Raw genomic sequence first — 19,307 nt, 5'->3', positions numbered from 1 at the left:
AACCCTAGCCAGAGAAACAATAGCCAACCTACTGGACATACAGAACAGAAAACAGGAGGCCGAACCTATCAACAAAGACGGCATACTTAAACTACTGGACCTGTGCCTCACTACACACTTTACATTCAACAATCAGATATACGAACAAATCAACGGAACACCCATGGGGTCACCAATCTCGGGACTCATAGCAGAGGCAGTTATGCAAAGGTTAGAACATACAGCCCTACCACAAATCCAACCCAAACTCTGGATCAGATACGTCGATGACACCTTTGTAATCATCAAAAACACGGAAATAGAAAAAAACACACCGAATCATCAACGCCACACTCACAGGAATCCGATTCACGAGAGAAGAGGAAAAGGATAGCCAACTCCCATTCCTAGACGTGTTAGTAGAGAGAACACCCAACGGAGAATTCACCACAAGGGTACACAGGAAACCAACACACACAGACCAAGTCCTAAACTATGAAAGTAACCACCCCAACACACACAAACGAAGCTGCATCAGGACACTATTCAAAAGAGCCACAACACACTGCAGTACACCAGAACTGCGAAAAGAGGAAGAGGAACACCTATACAAGGTATTCGCCAAAAACGGATACCCGCGCAACTTTATCAACAGATGCCTAAGAGATAGACCACGGAACGAGGACATGCCACAACCAAAAGGACTAGCCACACTACCATACGTCACGAGCGTCTCAGAACTGACAGCCAGACTACTGCGACCCTTAGGACTCATAACAGCACACAAGCCAACTTCCACACTCAGACAACAACTCACTAGAACAAAGGACCCAATAGCCAGCATGAGCCAAACCAACGTAGTTTACAAAATACCATGCAAGGACTGCACAAAACACTATATAGGACAAACAGGAAGACAGCTAACAATCCGCATCCATGAACATCAGCTAGCCACAAAACGACACGACCAGCTATCCCTAGTAGCCATACACTCAGACAACCAGGAACATGAATTTGACTGGGAAAACACTACCATCATAGGACAAGCCAGACAGAGAACAGCCAGGGAATTCCTAGAAGCATGGCATTCATCCCCAAACTCCATCAATAGACACATTGACCTGGACACCATATACAAACCACTACAGCTGAAACTGACACCCGGAAACTGCAAGAACATCCATCAACAGACACATCGACCTGGACCCCACATACAAACTACTACAGCTGAAACTGACACCCGGAAGCGGCAAGAACAAACCACTATAAATACCGGAAGAAACATCAAAGCAGCGCTTCACAGGAGGCTCCAACAGCACTGATGATGTTCCCTAGCCAGGGAACGAAACGTTTGCAGCAAAAACTTCCAGCTCGGCGAACAGAACCACAACATCCCACTGATCCCCGTGGTACCCCACTGATTCCCGCGGTATCCCACTGATCCCCGCGGTATCCCACTGATCCCCGCGGTATCCCACTGATCCCCGCGGTGCCCCACCGATCCCTGTGGTCATTCATTCATTGTCAGTCCCTTGCAGATGAGGATGACTCTTTTCCACTCTCAGGGTGAGTCTGAATGTGGCTGTCGACACCAATAAAGCTACCACAGGTTCAGTTATCCTGGGGGCAGAAGGTGGTCATGGACAGGGGTGGGTAGGGGGTTGGTATGATGGTGCCCTCCTTTAGCTTGACGTCTGTGTTTTCCCGACAGTGATCCCACGGTGCCCCACTGATCCCCACGGTGCCCCACTGATCCCCACGGTGCCCCACTGGATGTCAGTGGGAATGGTGTACTTGCCCAGCGAGGCCTTGTGGGGATCCCTGCGGCACTTCCTGGGGCTCACCTGCCGTTTTGAAGCTGGGAGGTGGGCACTGGCTTGGGGGTCCATGGGGACAACGTGCCCAGTCCATCGCAGCCAATCAAGGATGGGTCAATGCCTCGATGCTGGGGATGTTGGCCTGGTCAAGAAGGCAGGTGTTGGTGCGTCTGTGTTCCCAGCGGACTCACAGGTCTTACACAGGCAGCGATGGTGGGACTGCTCCAACACCTTGAGGGCCCTGCTGTAGACAGTCAGGGCCTCAGAACCACACAGCAGGAAGGGAACCACCACAGCTCTGTACACCTCGAACACCCTTTCCCTCAGATGGCCAAAAGCTGTGCTCGTGCACTGGGGGCAGTGCTGGATCTCTTCATCAATGTCTGCTTTAGTCAACAGCACATTCCCTGGGGTTGGAAGGTCCAAGGCCTCCCCATAGACCTTGATGATCAGGGACTCGCTCTGCAATGCCAGGCCAGGTTGGTGGGGGACTCTCGTCTTGTGGATGTTCAGGGTGAGGCCCATGCCCTCATATGTCCCTGTGAAGGTGCTGACAATGGGCGAGATCGCGCATGCACACACACACACACACACACACACACACACACACCCCCCCACGCCCTGCAGCTCGATGACACTGGATTGGGGTGAGTTTGGTTTTGGTTTGAAGGTGGGGGGAGGTTGAATAATTTCCTGCTGGTTTTGGAGGTGAGGTGAACCACTGCAGTGAGGTAGGTGGGGAACAGTGTTGAGCAATGCCACAGCCCTGCCTGACCTTGGTCCGAATGGGGAATGGGTCGGGGATGGAGCCATTTGTCATTACCACGACTTCCAGTCATCCTGGAGCAGGCCAAGGTTGGGGAGAAACTTCATGGTGTTGCCAAAGCCGAGAAGGACACTCCACAATGTTTCCCAGGTGACAGTGTCAAAGGTGGACACTGTAAGGTGGCCATGTCCAGGGGGAGGGTCTGGTCTCTGCATTTCTCCTGCAGCTGTCACATGGTGATTATCCTGGCCGTTCTGCCCCTCCATGGCAGGAGGCCACCCTGCGATTCTGGGAGGAGTTCCTCAGCCACAGGGAGGAGATGGGGGAGGAGGACCTTGGTGGTGACTTTTCCAAAGGTTGACAGCAGGGAAATTCCCCTGTAGTTCCTACAGTCGGACATGTTCCCGTTCCTGAAAAAGTTCATGACAGTGACATCTCGGAGCTCCCCCGGGATACTCCCCTTGTCCAGATAAGGCAGACAAGGACATGGAGCTACACTGGGAGCTCAGTGCCTCTGCACTTCAGTGCCCCAGCGGGGAGACCGTCTGCTCCAGCAGAGCTGGCCCTCCAACCACAAGGGATGAACTTGGATTTCTCCAGTTTCCTCATTTCCCCTCCCCCCACCTTGTCTCAGTCGGTTCCCTCAACTCAGCACCGCCCTCCCAACCTGCAATCTTCTTTCTAACCTCTCCGCCCCCACCCCACTCCGGCCTATCACCCTCACCTTGATCTCCTTCCACCTATCACATCTCCATCGCCCCTCCCCAAGTCCCTCCTCCCTACCTTTTATCTTAGCCTGCTGGACACACTTTCCTCATTCCTGATGAAGGGCTTATGCCCGAAACGTCGAATTTCCTGTTCCTTGGATGCTGCCTGACCTGCTGTGCTTTTCCAGCAACACATTTTCAGCTGGGGCATTGCTGAGCCCGTGGTGTGGAGCGTGCTGTGGGATACGGTCAAGGACACTTGGATCAATGACAGAGTGCTGGTTGAGGGGGTCCCTGAAGTGCCCCTGTCCCAATGCTGTTTGCTGGCTTCTTTATCTTTGGTAAGAGTCACTACACCCTTAGCCAGCAGTGGGGTAGGCCTTGGGGGATTTTAGTCCTGCAATACCCCACGAGTCATAGAGTCATAGAGATGTACAGCACAGAAACAGACCCCTCGGTCCAACCTGTCCATGCCAACCAGATATCCCAACCCAATCTAGCACCCGGCCCATATCCCTCCAAACCCTTCCTATTCATATACCCATCCAAATGCCTCTTAAATGTTGCAATTGTACCAGCCTCCACCGCATCCTCTGGCAACTCATTCCATACACGTACCACACTCTGCGTGAAAATGTTGTCCCTTAGGTCTCTTTTGTATCTTTCCCCTCTCACCCTAAACCTATGCCCTCTAGTTCTGGACTCCCTGACCCCAGGGAAAAGACTTTGTCTATTTATTCTATCCATGCCCCTCATAATTTTGTAAACCTCTATAAGGTCACCCTAAGCCTCCGACACTCCAGGGAAAACAGCCCCAGCCTGTTCAGCCTCTCCCTATAGCTCAGATCCTCCAATCCTGTAAATCTTTTCTTAACACTTTCAAGTTTCACAACATCTTTCCGATAGGAAGGAGACCAGAATTGCACGCAATATTCCAACAGTGGCCTAACCAATGTCCTGTACAGCCACAACATGACCTCCCAACTCCTTTACTCAATACTCTGACCAATAAAGGAAAGCATACCAAACGCCTTCTTCACTATCCTATCGACCTGCGACTCCACTTTCAAGGAGCTATGAACCTGCACTCCAAGGTCTCTTTGTTCAGCAACACTCCCTAGGACCTTACCATTAAGTGTATAAGTCCTGCTAAGATTTGCTTTCCCAAAATGCAGCCCCTCACATTTATCTGAATTAAACTCCATCTGCCACTTCTCAGCCCATTGGCCCATCTGGTCCAGATCCTGTTGTAATCTGAGGTAACCCTCTACGCTGTCCACTACACCTCCAATTTTGGTGTCATCTGCAAACTTACTAACTGTACCTCTTATGTTCACATCCAAATCATTTATATAAATGACAAAAAGTAGAGACTAAAATTGGGCCCTTGAAGACAGAAACTGGGGAATATATTACGGGGAACAAAGAAATGGCAGAAGAATTGAATTGGTACTTCAGATCTGTGTTCACTGGGGAAACCGCAAGCAATCTCCCTGAGGTAACAGTGGCTGAAGGACCTGAACTGAAGGGAATTTATATTTGTCCAGGTCACCCTGTATTTATATTATGCAGTTTAATGTGGATACATGTATGGTTACCCACTTTGGTGGCAAGAACAGGAAGGCAGATTACTTCCTAAATGGAGTCAATTTAGGTAAAGGGGCAGTACAGAGAGATCTGGGTGTTCTTGTACATCAGTCAATGAAGATAAGCATGCAGGTACAGCAGGGAGTGAAGAAGGCTAATAGCATGCTGGCCTTCGTAACAAGAGGGATTGAGTATAGAAGCAAAGAGGTTCTTCTCCAGCTGTACAGGGCCCTGGTGAGACCACACCTGGAGTACTGTGTGCAGTTCTGGTCTCCAAATTTGAGGAAAGACATTCTGGCTATTGAGGGAGTGCACCGTAGGTTCATGAGGTCAATTCCTGGAATGGCGGGACTACCTTACACTGAAAGACTGAAGCGACTGGGCTTGTATACCCTTGAGTTGAGAAGACTGAGAGGGGATCTGATTGAGACATATAAGATTATGAAAGGACTGGACACTCTGGAGGCAGGAAACATGTTTCCGCTGATGGGTGAGTCCCGAACCAGAGGACACAGCTTAAAAATACGGGGTAGACCATTTAGGACAGAGATGAGGAGAAACTTCTTCACCCAGAGAGTGGTGGCTGTGTGGAATGCTCTGCCCCAGAGGGCAGTGGAGGCCCAGTCTCTGGATTTGTTTAAGAAAGAGTTGGATAGAACTCTCAAGGATTGTGGAATCAAGGGTTATGGAGATAAGGCAGGAACAGGATACTGATTAAGGATGATCAGCCATGATCATATTGAATGGTGGTGCAGGCTCAAAGGGCAGAATGGCCTACGCCTGCACCTATTGTCTATTGAGGACCCAGCATCGATCCTTGTGGCACTCCACTGGTCACAGGCCTTCAGTCTGAAAAACAACCCTCCACCACCACCTTCTACCTTTGAGCCAGTCCTGTATCCAAATGGCTAGTTCTCCCTGTATTCCATGAGATCTAACCTTGCCAATCAGTCTCCCATGGGGAACCTTGTCGAACACCTTACTGAAGTCCATATAGATCACATCTACTGCTCTGCCCTCATCAATCCTCTTTGTTACTTCTTCAACAAACTCAATCAAGTTTGTGAGACATGATTCCCCACGCATAAAGCCACGTTGACTATCCCAAATCAGTCCTTGCCTTTCCAAATACATGGACATCCTGTCCCTCAGGTTTCCCTCCAACAACTTGCCCACCACTGAGGTCAGGCTCACTGGTCTATAGTTCCCTGGCTTGTTCTTACCACCCTTCTTAAACAGTGTCACCATGTTTGCCAACCTCCAGTCTTCCGGCACCTCACCTGTGACTATCGATGATACAAATATCTCAGCAAGAGGTCCAGCAATCACTTCTTTAGCTTCCCACAGAGTTCTCGGGTACACCTGATCAGGTCCTGGGGATTTACCCACCTTTAACTGTTTCAAGACATCCAGCACTTCCTCCTCTGTAATCTGGACATTTTGTAAGATGTCACCATCTATTTCCCTACAGTCGATATCTTCCATATCCTTTTCCACAGTAAACACTGATGCAAAATACTCATTTAGTATCTCCCCCATTTTCTGCAGCTTCACACAAAGGCCGCCTTGCTGATCTTTGGGGGGCCCTATTCTCTCCCTAGTTACCCTTTTGTCCTTAATATATTTGTAAAAACCCTTTGGATTCTCCTTAATTCTGTTTGCCAAAGCTATCTCATGTCCCCTTTTTGCCCTCCTGATTTCCCTCTTAAGTATACTCCTACTGCCTTTATACTCTTCTAAGGATTCACTCGATCTATCCTGTCTGTACCTGACATATGCTTCCTTCCTTTTCTTAACCAAACCCTCAGTTTCTTTAGCCATCCAGCATTCCCTATACCTACCAGCCTTCCCTTTCACCCTGACAGGAATATACTTTCTCTGGATTCTCGTTATCTCATTTCTGAAGGCTTCCCATTTTCCAGCCGTCCCTTCACCTGTGAACATCTGCCTCCAATCAGCTTTCGAAAGTTCTTGCCTAATACCATCAAAATTGGCCTTTCTCCAATTTAGAACTTCAACTTTTAGATCTGGTCTATCCTTTTCCATCACTATTTTAAATCTAATAGAATTATGGTCTCTGGCCCCAAAGTGCTCCCCCACTGACCCCTCAGTCACCTGCCCTGCCCTGCCTTATTTCCCAAGAGTAGGTCAGGTTTTACACCTTCTCTCGTAGGAACATCCACATACTGAATCAGAAAATTGTCTTGTACACACTTGACAAATTCCTCTCCATCTAAATCCTTAACACTGTGGCAGTCCCAGTCGATGTTTGGAAAGTTAAAATCCCCGACCATAACCACCTTATTATTCTTACAGATAGCTGAGATCTCCTTACAAATCTGTTTCTCAATTTCCCTCTGACTATTAGGGGGTCTATAATATAATCCCAATAAGGTGATCATCCCTTTCTTATTTCTCAGTTCCACCCAAATAACTTCCCTGGATGTATTTCTGGGAATATCCTCCCTCAGCACAGCTGTAATGCTATCCCTTATCAAAAATGCCACTCCCCCTCCTCTCTTGCCTCCCTTTCTCTCCTTCCTGTAGCATTTGTATCCTGGAACATTAAGCTGCCAGTCCTGTCCATCCTGAGCCATGTCTCTGTAATTGCTCTGATATCCCAGTCCCATGTTCCTAACCATGCCCTGAGTTCATCTGCCTTCCCTGTTAGGTCCCTTGCATTGAAATAAATGCAGTATAATTTATTAGTCCTACCTTGTCCCTGCCTGCCCTGACTGTTTGACTCACTTCTGTTCTCAGCTGTACCCGTCTCAGATCGATCTCTTTCCTCACTATCTCCCTGGGTCCCACTCACCCACCTTACTAGTTTAAATCATCTCGAGCAGTTCTAGCAAATTTCCCTACCAGTATATTAGTCCCCTTCCAATTTAGGTGTAAACCATCCTTCTTGTACAGGTCACTTCTACCCCAGAAGAGATTCCAATGATCCAAAAATGTGAATCCTTTTCCATACACCAGCTCCTCAGCCATGTATTCATCTACTGTATTCTCCTATTCCTGCCCTCACGAGCTCGTAGCACCGGGAGTAATCCAGATATTACTACTCTTGAGGACCTCTTTTTTAAATTCCTGCCTAACGCTCTGTAATCTCCTTTCAGAATCTCAACCTTTTCCCTTCCCATGCCGTTGGTTTCAACGTGAACAATGACCTCCTGCTGGCCCCTCTCCCCCGTGACAACATTCTGCCCCCTCTCTGAGACATCCTTGATCCTGGCACCAGGGAAACAACACACCATTCTGCTTTTTCTCTGCTGGCCACAGAAACGTCTGTCTGTACCTCTGACTACAGAATCCCCTAACACAATTGATCTCTTGGAAGCCAACATACCCCTCGTTGCATTAGAACCAGTCTCAATACCAGAAACTTGGCTGTTTGTGCTACATTCCCCTGAGAATCCATCACCCTCTACATTTTCCAAAACAGCATACCTGTTTGAAATGGCTATATCCACAAAAGACTCCTGCTCTAGCTGCCAACCTCTCTCACCCTTCCTGGAGTTAACCCATCCATGTGACTGTATCTGAGACTTTCCCCCCTTCCTATAACTGCCATCCATCACATACTGTTGCTGTTGCAAATTCCTCATCGCTTTTACCTGTCTCTCCATCTGATCCATTCAATCTGATAAGATTCGCATCCAACAGCATTTATGGCAGATATAATCCACAGTAACCCTTAAACTCTCTTTAAACTCCCACATCTGACAAGAAGTACATGCCACTGCAAAGGCCATTTTTGCTCCTTCACAATCTACAGACCCAGAAAATAACACCGTCTTATTCCTCTACAAACACTGCCCCAGGTTAAATTAATAGCTGTGGCTTATATTTTAAGTTTAATCAAGTGAGTTATCTCCAAAATTATATAATCAAAAAAGAACCCACTGTACTCACTACTGCAGCCTTTCTCTTGGACAGACTTAATTTATCTGATTCTGTGTTGTGAACTTCACCCAAACCGGTTCCTCCAAGGTTAGTTGTGAAATTCACTGTTTGTTAATTTTCCCAGACGCACTCCGATGTCCAGCTATACATGAATTCAAACAGCAAAGGCAGTAACTGTGCAGGTTCTCTCTCTCTCTCCTGCACTGTCCTCCCCATGTGCTTCCTGTGTCTGCTCTTCTCCCTTTAAAACTGCTGGTGTTTTGACTTTTTGTTCCCAGAGTTCCAAAACAATGCAACAGCATATAGAACAGGAATTGCTGCTACTCTTAAAAAGTTATCCATTTGAACCCACTGCCCCCTGATCCCATGGACGTTACTATTACCAAGTAAACCGCACCCACTGGCTCTGCCTCATCAACTCTCTGTTAGTTACATCCAGAAAGGATTCCGACAGATTCCTCAAGAACGACGTCCCTTTTGTAAATCCAGCTAACTCTGTCCAATCCTGCTGCTGGATTTCCCAATGCTCAGCGACTGAATCTTTTATAATGGACTCGAATATTCCTCATCCCCCCTCCCCGATATCAGACTCACTGGGCTGGAATCCTCACCCCCCCTCCCCGATATCAGACTCACTGGGCTGGAATCCCCCCCCCCCCGATATCAGACTCACTGGGCTGGAATCCCCCCCTCCCCCGATATCAGACTCACTGGGCTGGAATCCCCCCCCCCCCGATATCAGACTCACTGGGCTGGAATCCCCCCCCCCTTCCCCCGATATCAGACTCACTGGGCTGGAATCCCCCCCCCCCGATATCAGACTCACTGGGCTGGAATCCCCCCCCCCGATATCAGACTCACTGGGCTGGAATCCCCCCCCCTTCCCCCGATATCAGACTCACTGGGCTGGAATCTCCCACCTTTAAACAGTGGGGGTTACATGGACTATCCTCCAATCTGTAGGAACTCTTCCGGAGTTTACTGAACCTTGGAAGACGACACCAAAGAATCCACTATTTCTGCGGCCACTTCCTGATTTTCTCTGGGACGTGGATCATCAGACCCTGGAGATTAATCAGCCTTTAATCCCATTAACTTCCCAACACCATTTCCCTGATAATGATTTCCCTCAGTTCATCCCTCTCACCAAACCCCGTGGGATGTTAATAGTGCCCTCCTGTGTGAACATTGGGACTAAAGTGTGCAGTTATTGGGTCAGCAATTTCTTATTCTCCACGAATAAATTCCTCGGTTTCAGACGGTCAGGAAGCGACATTTGTTTTCATCAATCATCTTCTCTCTGCATACCTATAGAAGCTCTTACCGTCGGTTTATATGTTCCCTGAAACCTCACTGTTACGCTCTAGTTCCCTTTTATAAATCAATCCCTTGGTCCTCCTTTGCTGAATTCCAGTCTGCTCCCAATCCTCAGAACTGCTGCTTTTTATAGACTGAGACAGTACTGGAGAGGCCCCTCAATTCATCAAGTTTGTACAGCCAGGACTATATTATTCTCTACATTACTCCCACATTCCTGCTCAAGGCCCATAGCTTTGGAAGTGATGAGGTCTCCTGCCTCAACACTGCTCTCAACCTCCTGCCTTTCACTTTATAATGATGCCCCCTTGTTATTGACCCTTTGACTAAGGGGAACAGCTATTTTCTATCCACAGAACTGTTCTGAGGAAGGGTAACTCAACCGGAAATGTTAACTCTGATTTCTCTCCACAGATGCTGCCAGATCTGCTGAGCTTTTCCAGCGATTTCTGTGTTTGTTTCTGATTTACAACAGGCGTGGCTCCTGCAGTTTTATTTTGCTCTCTCCCCACCCTGTCCATGCCCCTCATTATCTCACCTCAATCAGTCCCCCCTCAGCCGTCTCTGCTCAAAGAAACCAGCCCGAGATTATCCAGCCTCTCTCCATCACGGAGACACTCCATCCCAGACAGTATCCTGGGCGTCTCCCTCTGCACCCCCTCCAGGACAATCCCATCCTTCCCATAGAGTGGGGACCAGAACTGCCCACAGTACTCCAGCTGTGGCCATAACCAGAGACCTGTCCAGTTCCAACATCCCCTCCCTGCTCCCACAATGCTGGATGTGTCAGGTTTGTTTTTCTTTGCTTCCTTGTGGTAAGGGTTAGAGCATCGAAGTCTGGATCAGGATACAAGTACACAGACAAATCTGTGCAGAGGCTCAGGTTTTAAAACTATACAGAATCAGACCGCAGGACCCACGTCCCAGACCGATTCACCGAGACGCTGACCGCAGGTCCCACGTCCCAGACCGATTCACTGAGACACTGACCGCAGGACCCACGTCCCAGACCGATTCACCGAGACACTGACCACGGGACCCACGTCCCAGACCGATTCACCGAGACGCTGACCACAGGACGCTCTTCCCAGTCCGATTCACCGAGACGCTGACCACAGGACCCATGTCCCAGTCCGATTCACCGAGACACTGACCGCGGGACCCACGTCCCAGACCAATTCACTGAGACGCTGACCACAGGACGCTCTTCCCAGACCGATTCACTGAGATGCTGACCACGGGACGCTCTTCCCAGACCGATTCACTGAGACACTGACCGCGGGACCCTCTTCCCAGACCGATTCACCGAGACACTGACCACAGGACCCTCGTCCCACACCGATTCACCAAGACACTGACCGCGGGACCCTCTTCCCAGGCTAATTCACCGAGACACTGACCACAGGACCCACGTCCCAGACCGATTCACCGAGACGCTGACCACAGGACCCACGTCCCAGACCGATTCACCGAGACGCTGACCACAGGATCCTCTTCCCAGACCGATTCACCGAGACACTGACCACAGGACCCACGTCCCAGACCGATTCACCGAGACGCTGACCACAGGACGCTCTTCCCAGTCCGATTCACCGAGACACTGACCACAGGACGCTCTTCCCAGACCGATTCACTGAGACGCTGACCACGGGACGCTCTTCCCAGACCGATTCACTGAGACGCTGACCGCGGGACCCTCTTCCCAGACCGATTCACTGAGACACTGACCACAGGACCCACGTCCCAGACCGATTCACTGAGACACTGACCACAGGACCCTCGTCCCAGACCGATTCACCGAGACACTGACCACAGGACCCACGTCCCAGACCGATTCACCGAGACACTGACCGCGGGACCCTCTTCCCAGACCGATTCACCGAGACACTGACCACAGGACCCACGTCCCAGACCGATTCACTGAGACACTGACCGCGGCAACCTCTTCCCAGACCGATTCACCGAGACACTGACCACAGGACCCACGTCCCAGACCGATTCACTGAGACACTGACCGCGGCAACCTCTTCCCAGACCGATTCACCAAGACACTGACCGTGGGACCCTCGTCCCACACCGATTCACCGAGACACTGACGGCGGGACCCTCTTCCCAGGCTAATTCACTGAGACACTGACCACAGGACCCACGTCCCAGACCGATTCACCGAGACACTGACCACAGGACCCACGTCCCTGACTGATTCACCGAGACACTGACCATGGGACCTTTGTCCCAGACCAATTCACCGAGACACTGACCACAGGATCCACGTCCCAGACTGATTCACCGAGACGCTGACCACAGGATCCTCTTCCCAGACCGATTCACCGATACACTGACCACGGGACCCACGTCCCAGACCGATTCACCGAGTCGCTGACCGCGGGATGCTCTTCCCAGACCGATTCACCGAGACACTGACCAAAGAACCCACATCCCAGACTGAATCACCGAGACACTGACCACAGGACACTCTTCACAGACCGATTCACCGAGACACTGACCACAGGACACTCTTCCCGACCGATTCACCGAGACGCTGACCACAGGACCCTCTTCCCAGACCGATTCACCGAGACACTGACCACGGGACCCTCTTTCCAGGCTAATTCACCGAGACACTGACCACAGGACCCACGTCCCAGACCGATTCACCGAGACGCTGACCACAGGATCCTCTTCCCGACCGATTCACCGAGACGCTGACCACGGGACCCTCTTCCCAGACCGATTCACCGAGTCACTGACCGCGGGACCCTCTTCCCAGACCGATTCACCGAGACGCTGACCACAGGATCCTCTTCCCAGACCGATTCACCGAGACGTTGACCACGGGACCCTCTTCCCAGACCGATTCACCGAGACACTGACTATGGAATGCTCCACTGTGGAGTTACTGTGCCTGAGTTGAACTCTCCCAGATAGTGTATACATGACGCCAATTTACATTTTGAAGGCTCAGAGATTCATCGAGACACTGACCACAGGACCCACGTCCCAGGCCGATTCACCGAGACACTGACCATGGGACCTTCATCCCAGACCGATTCACTGAGACACTGACCACGGGACCCACGTCCCAGACTGAATCACCGAGACGCTGACCACAGGATCCTCTTCCCAGACCGATTCACCGAGACGCTGACCACGGGACCCACGTCCCAGACCGATTCACCGAGACACTGACCGCGGGACCCTCTACCCAGGCTAATTCACTGAGACACTGACCACGGGACCTTCATCCCAGACCGATTCACCGAGACACTGACCACAGGATCCACGTCCCAGACTGATTCACCGAGACGCTGACCACAGGACCCTCTTCCCAGACCGATTCACCGAGACACTGACCACGGGACCCACGTCCCAGACCGAATCACCGAGACGCTGACCACAGGATCCTCTTCCCAGACCGATTCACCGAGACGCTGACCACGGGACCCACGTCCCAAACCGATTCACCGAGACACTGACCACGGGACCCACGTCCCAGACCAATTCACCGAGACGCTGACCACAGGATCCTCTTCCCAGACCGATTCACCGAGACGCTGACCACAGGATCCTCTTCCCAGACCGATTCACCGAGACGCTGACCACAGGACCCTCTTCCCAGACCGATTCACCGAGACGTTGACCACGGGACCCTCTTCCCAGACCGATTCACCGAGACACTGACTATGGAATGCTCCACTGTGGAGTTACTGTGCCTGAGTTGAACTCTCCCAGATAGTGTATACATGACGCCAATTTACATTTTGAAGGCTCAGAGATTCATCGAGACACTGACCACAGGACCCACGTCCCAGGCCGATTCACCGAGACACTGACCATGGGACCTTCATCCCAGACCGATTCACCGAGACACTGACCACAGTATCCACGTCCCAGACTGATTCACCGAGACGCTGACCACAGGACCCTCTTCCCAGACCGATTCACCGAGACACTGACCACGGGACCCACGTCCCAGACTGAATCACCGAGACGCTGACCACAGGATCCTCTTCCCAGACCGATTCACCGAGACGCTGACCACGGGACCCACGTCCCAGACCGATTCACCGAGACACTGACCGCGGGACCCTCTACCCAGGCTAATTCACTGAGACACTGACCACGGGACCTTCATCCCAGACCGATTCACTGAGACACTGACCACAGGATCCACGTCCCAGACTGATTCACCGAGACGCTGACCACAGGACCCTCTTCCCAGACCGATTCACCGAGACACTGACCACGGGACCCACGTCCCAGACCGAATCACCGAGACGCTGACCACAGGATCCTCTTCCCAGACCGATTCACCGAGACGCTGACCACGGGACCCACGTCCCAAACCGATTCACCGAGACACTGACCACGGGACCCACGTCCCAGGCTAATTCACCGAGACACTGACCGCAGGACCCTCTTCCCAGGCTAATTCACTGAGACACTGACCACGGGACCCACCTCCCAGACCGATTCACCGAGACGCTGACCACAGGATCCTCTTCCCAGACCGATTCACCGAGACGCTGACCACAGGACCCTCTTCCCAGACCGATTCACCGAGACGCTGACCACAGGATCCTCTTCCCAGACCAATTCACCGAGACGCTGACCACAGGACCCACGTCCCAGACCGATTCACCGAGACGCTGACCACAGGATCCTCTTCCCAGACCGATTCACCGAGACACTGACCATGGGACCTTCGTCCCAGACCGATTCACCGAGACACTGACCACAGGACCCACGTCCCAGACTGATTCACCGAGACACTGACCATGGGACCTTCGTCCCAGACCGATTCACCGACCACAGGACCCACGTCCCAGACCGATTCACCGAGACGCTGACCACAGGACCCTCTTCCCAGACCGATTCACCGAGACGCTGACTATGGAATGCTCCACTGTGGAGTTACTGTGCCTGAGTTGAACTCTCCCAGATAGTGTATACATGACGCCAATTTACAGTTTGAAGGCTCAGAGATAAGTCCGGACTCTCGTATGCTGGGGATATCAAGGTCTGGCATTAAAGTAACACAACAGTGGTCAGTGCTGCAGCCAGCACCAGACATGGCTTTTGGTAGGTACACACACTGCAGCTTCCTCTTTCCGCCTGTGCATGTGGTCCATCTGATGCTAATGCACAGAACAGGAGAAGGTTGATGGGGGGGGGGAGGAGAATCGTACTGCGGTTAAAGAGTTCATCGACCATTGCTGTAGACCCCACTCGTCCAAAACCCTGACCCAGATGGAATAGGCCGCTGCAGTCACTCCGTCGGACATCCACTGAAGGAGTGAAGCTTCTCCAAGAATTCCTGCTTCCTTTTATTACAGTCGGTCATTATGAGAGAGGTTTGCCTGTTGTACTATCAGATTATCATGAATACCTTGGGGATGACAAGTTAGCGATGCTCTGATTAATGACAGCAGAACCCACAGCAGCATCACATTGATGTTCCTGTCCGCGACCCTCCCACAACAGACCTGCCACAATTTCTTCAGCTACCCCTCCTCAGCTCCAGGGGTCCCCTGAGGCTGGTTTTAAGGCCAGGATTCAGCAACTCACAGGACAGGCTCTGAAGAACTGCTTCCCAGTGTGCTAATGTGACAGGAAACACATTCATACAACAGGCGAAGAGCTAACTATGTTTATTAGCATCAGAATTTCACTTAAAAAGAGGGAGAGTGTTTAGTGTGGACGGCAGACAGGGCGACTCCCACGACAACCACTGATGACGCAAAACAAAGATTTCAGGCAATGGGATTTTAAAAACAGACAAGTGAATCTCTCTGCAAACACGAAAATACAAATGGACTATTTTCCCAATTACGTCAACAGGCAATAATCTTCACACCTTGACAAGAATTGACAGTGAAAGGCTGAGATTAAAGGCTATGTCTCCAGATCCACACACACACACTGACTCTCACTGGGGGGACAGTCCCACACATACACACACTGACTCTCACGGGGGGACAGTCCCACACACACACACTGACTCTCACTGGGGGACAGTCCCACACACACACACACACTGACTCTCACTGGGGGGACAGTCCCACACACACACACACTGACTCTCACTGGGGGACAGTCCCACACACACACACACACACTGACTCTCACTGGGGGACAGTCCCACACACACACACACACTGACTCTCACTGGGGGACAGTCACACACACACACACTGACTCTCATTGGGGGACAGTCACACACACACACACTGACTCTCACTGGGGGGACAGACCCACACACACACACTGACTCTCACTGGGGACAGTCCCACACACACACACTGACTCTCACTGGGGGGACAGTCCCACACACACACACACACACTGACTCTCACTGGGGGACAGTCCCACACACACACACTGACTCTCACTGGGGGACAGTCCCACACACACACACACACACACTGACTCTCACTGGGGGGACAGTCCCACACACACACACACACTGACTCTCACTGGGGGACAGTCCCACACACACACACTGACTCTCATTGGGGGACAGTCACACACACACACACTGACTCTCACTGGGGGGACAGACCCACACACACACACTGACTCTCACTGGGGACAGTCCCACATACACACACACACTGACTCTCACTGGGGGACAGACCCACACACACACACTGACTCTCACTGGGGGGACAGTCCCACACACACACACACACACACTGACTCTCACTGGGGGACAGTCCCACACACACACACTGACTCTCATTGGGGGACAGTCACACACACACACACACACTGACTCTCACTGGGGGGACAGACCCACACACACACACACTGACTCTCACTGGGGACAGTCCCACACACACACACTGACTCTCACTGGGGGGACAGTCCCACACACACACACTGACTCTCACTGGGGGGACAGTCCCACTCATACACTGACTCTCACTGGGGGGACAGTCCCACACACACACACTGACTCTCACTGGGGGGACAGTCCCACACACACACACTGACTCTCACTGGGGGGACAGTCCCACACACACACACTGACACTCACTGGGGGACAGTCCCACACACACACACTAACTCTCACTGAGGGACAGTCCCACATACACACACTGACTCTCACTGGGGGGACAGTCCCACACACACACACCGACTCTCACTGGGGGACAGTCCCACACACACACACACTGACTCTCACTGGGGGGACAGTCCCACACACACACACACACACACACACACTGACTCTCACTGGGGGGACAGTCCCACACACACACTGACTCTCACTAAGGGACAGTCCCACACACACACACACACACTGACTCTCACTGGGGGACAGTCCCACACACACACACACACTGACTCTCACTGGGGGACAGTCTCACACACACACACACAGACTCACACTGACTCTCACTGGGGGGACAGTGCCACACACACACACTGACTCTCACTGGGGGGACAGTCCCACACACACACTGACTATCACTGGGGGACAGTCACACATACACACACACAGACAAACACAGACTCTCACTGGGGGGACAGTCCCACACACACACACAGACAGACTCTCATTGGAGGACAGTGACACACACACACACACACACACACTGACTCTCACTGGGGGGACAGTCCCACACACACACTGACTCTCACTGGGGGGACAGTCCCACACACACTTTCACTTGGGGACAGTCACACACACACACACACACACTGACTCTCACCGGGGGGACAGTCCCACACACACACTGACTCTCACTGGGGGGACAGTCCCACACACACTTTCACTTGGGGACAGTCACACACACACACACACACACTGACTCTCACCGGGGGGACAGTCCCACACACACACACACTGACTCTCACCGGGGGGACAGTCCCACACACACACTGACTCTCACTGGGGGGACAGTGCCACACACCCACACACACACTGACTCTCACCGGGGGGACAGTGCCACACACCCACACACACACTGACTCTCACCGGGGGGACAGTCCCACACACACACACTGACTCTCACCAGGGGGACTGTCCCACACACATGGACGTATTCAGTATAGTACAAGAATGTCATTATCTTCCTAATGCCTGAATGACCCTGAGTCTCACCCACAATGATGGCTGGGTGAAGTGTGTTTGAGGATGTGTGAAACGAGGCAGCTCCTGATGCCTGCACACTGGCCATCAGCCAGAGTTTGAATGCAGACTGAAATGGTGTGAAAGGTCAGAGCTGGACTCTCTGAGACTCCACGCTTCAGAGAGATCTATCGGTTTGCCCCCAGCTGAGTTGTCTCTTCTTCTGTCTCTCTGATGGGAATTGCCCCTGTCATTGGCTGGATCAGTGGGAGAATCCCTGGGATTGGCCAGACGGAGAGGGCTTGGCTGTGTCACTCCTGATGTTGACTGCTCCGTTTCCACCGTTGGGAGGGTTTGAGATTGTGGAGTGCTACCTCAATGACCTCACAGCCCCCAGCGATCTTCTCCTGTGCTATGAAGAAGATTGCCACGCTGGCAAAGTACCACCGCGCCAGGGTGTACGACCAGATGAGCACAAAGATGCCAATCACAAACACTGTCCAGTAGATGATGGAGAAGACCTTGATGAGGAAGACCCGTCCCCGTGACTTGCAGGGAGGCAGACGGGCACGAAGCTGTGTCCCGGTCTGCTCCTGCATCCGAATCCAGCTCCGAGCCGAGCTGTGCAGTAAAATCCGACTTCGGCCCTTACTCTGACTCCAACCCCTTCCCCAGAAAGGAGCTTTCCTGGAAACCTCCAGCCGACTCGAATTCTGCTCCTGGACGGGATTCTGCTCCTGGACGGGATTCGGCTCCTGGCCGGGACTCTGCTCCTGGCCGGGACTTGCAGGCTGGATCAGATCGCTGAACGAGTGATTGCCCTGGTAATAGGCCTGCAGTAATTTCTCCTTCTCCAGCCAGCGAAGGCAGCACCATTCCTTCAGGCCATCCATGGAGGTGGGCAGCTGGTCAGCTGGATAACGGCGAATGTGGAAGTGGATCTCTCTGGGGAAGTTGCCAGTGAACAGGTCCCTCTCAGCCTGCGGGATGTTGTAAGGGTAGGCCACTGTCACATCATGGATGGCATCAAGGTTACATCCTAGGAGAAAGGCAGACAGCTGGTTACTGAGTCACAGACCCCCCCGTCCCCACCCCCACCCCCACCCCTGAAGCTGCACACACTTCAAACTTGGCAGAGCGGCTTGCAATCACAG

General features: G+C 52.0%; 1 protein-coding gene across 1 annotated transcript in view; it reads right to left on the bottom strand.

Annotated features, from left to right (window-relative positions):
• Positions 1 to 15,714: 15,714 nt before the first annotated feature.
• Positions 15,715 to 19,307, bottom strand: part of lclat1 (lysocardiolipin acyltransferase 1) — a 32,228-nt gene continuing 28,635 nt past the window's right edge. The window contains 1 exon segment of the mRNA XM_060847828.1: positions 15,715 to 19,192. Coding sequence (XP_060703811.1) covers positions 18,465 to 19,192 — 728 coding nt within the window. The 3' untranslated portion in view covers positions 15,715 to 18,464.

This window comes from Hemiscyllium ocellatum, chromosome 3 (genome assembly GCF_020745735.1).
Source record: "Hemiscyllium ocellatum isolate sHemOce1 chromosome 3, sHemOce1.pat.X.cur, whole genome shotgun sequence".
In the NCBI taxonomy this organism is placed as follows: domain Eukaryota; kingdom Metazoa; phylum Chordata; class Chondrichthyes; order Orectolobiformes; family Hemiscylliidae; genus Hemiscyllium; species Hemiscyllium ocellatum.
Note: the sequence above shows the minus strand (reverse complement) of the source record. Positions and strands in the feature narration are given on the sequence as shown.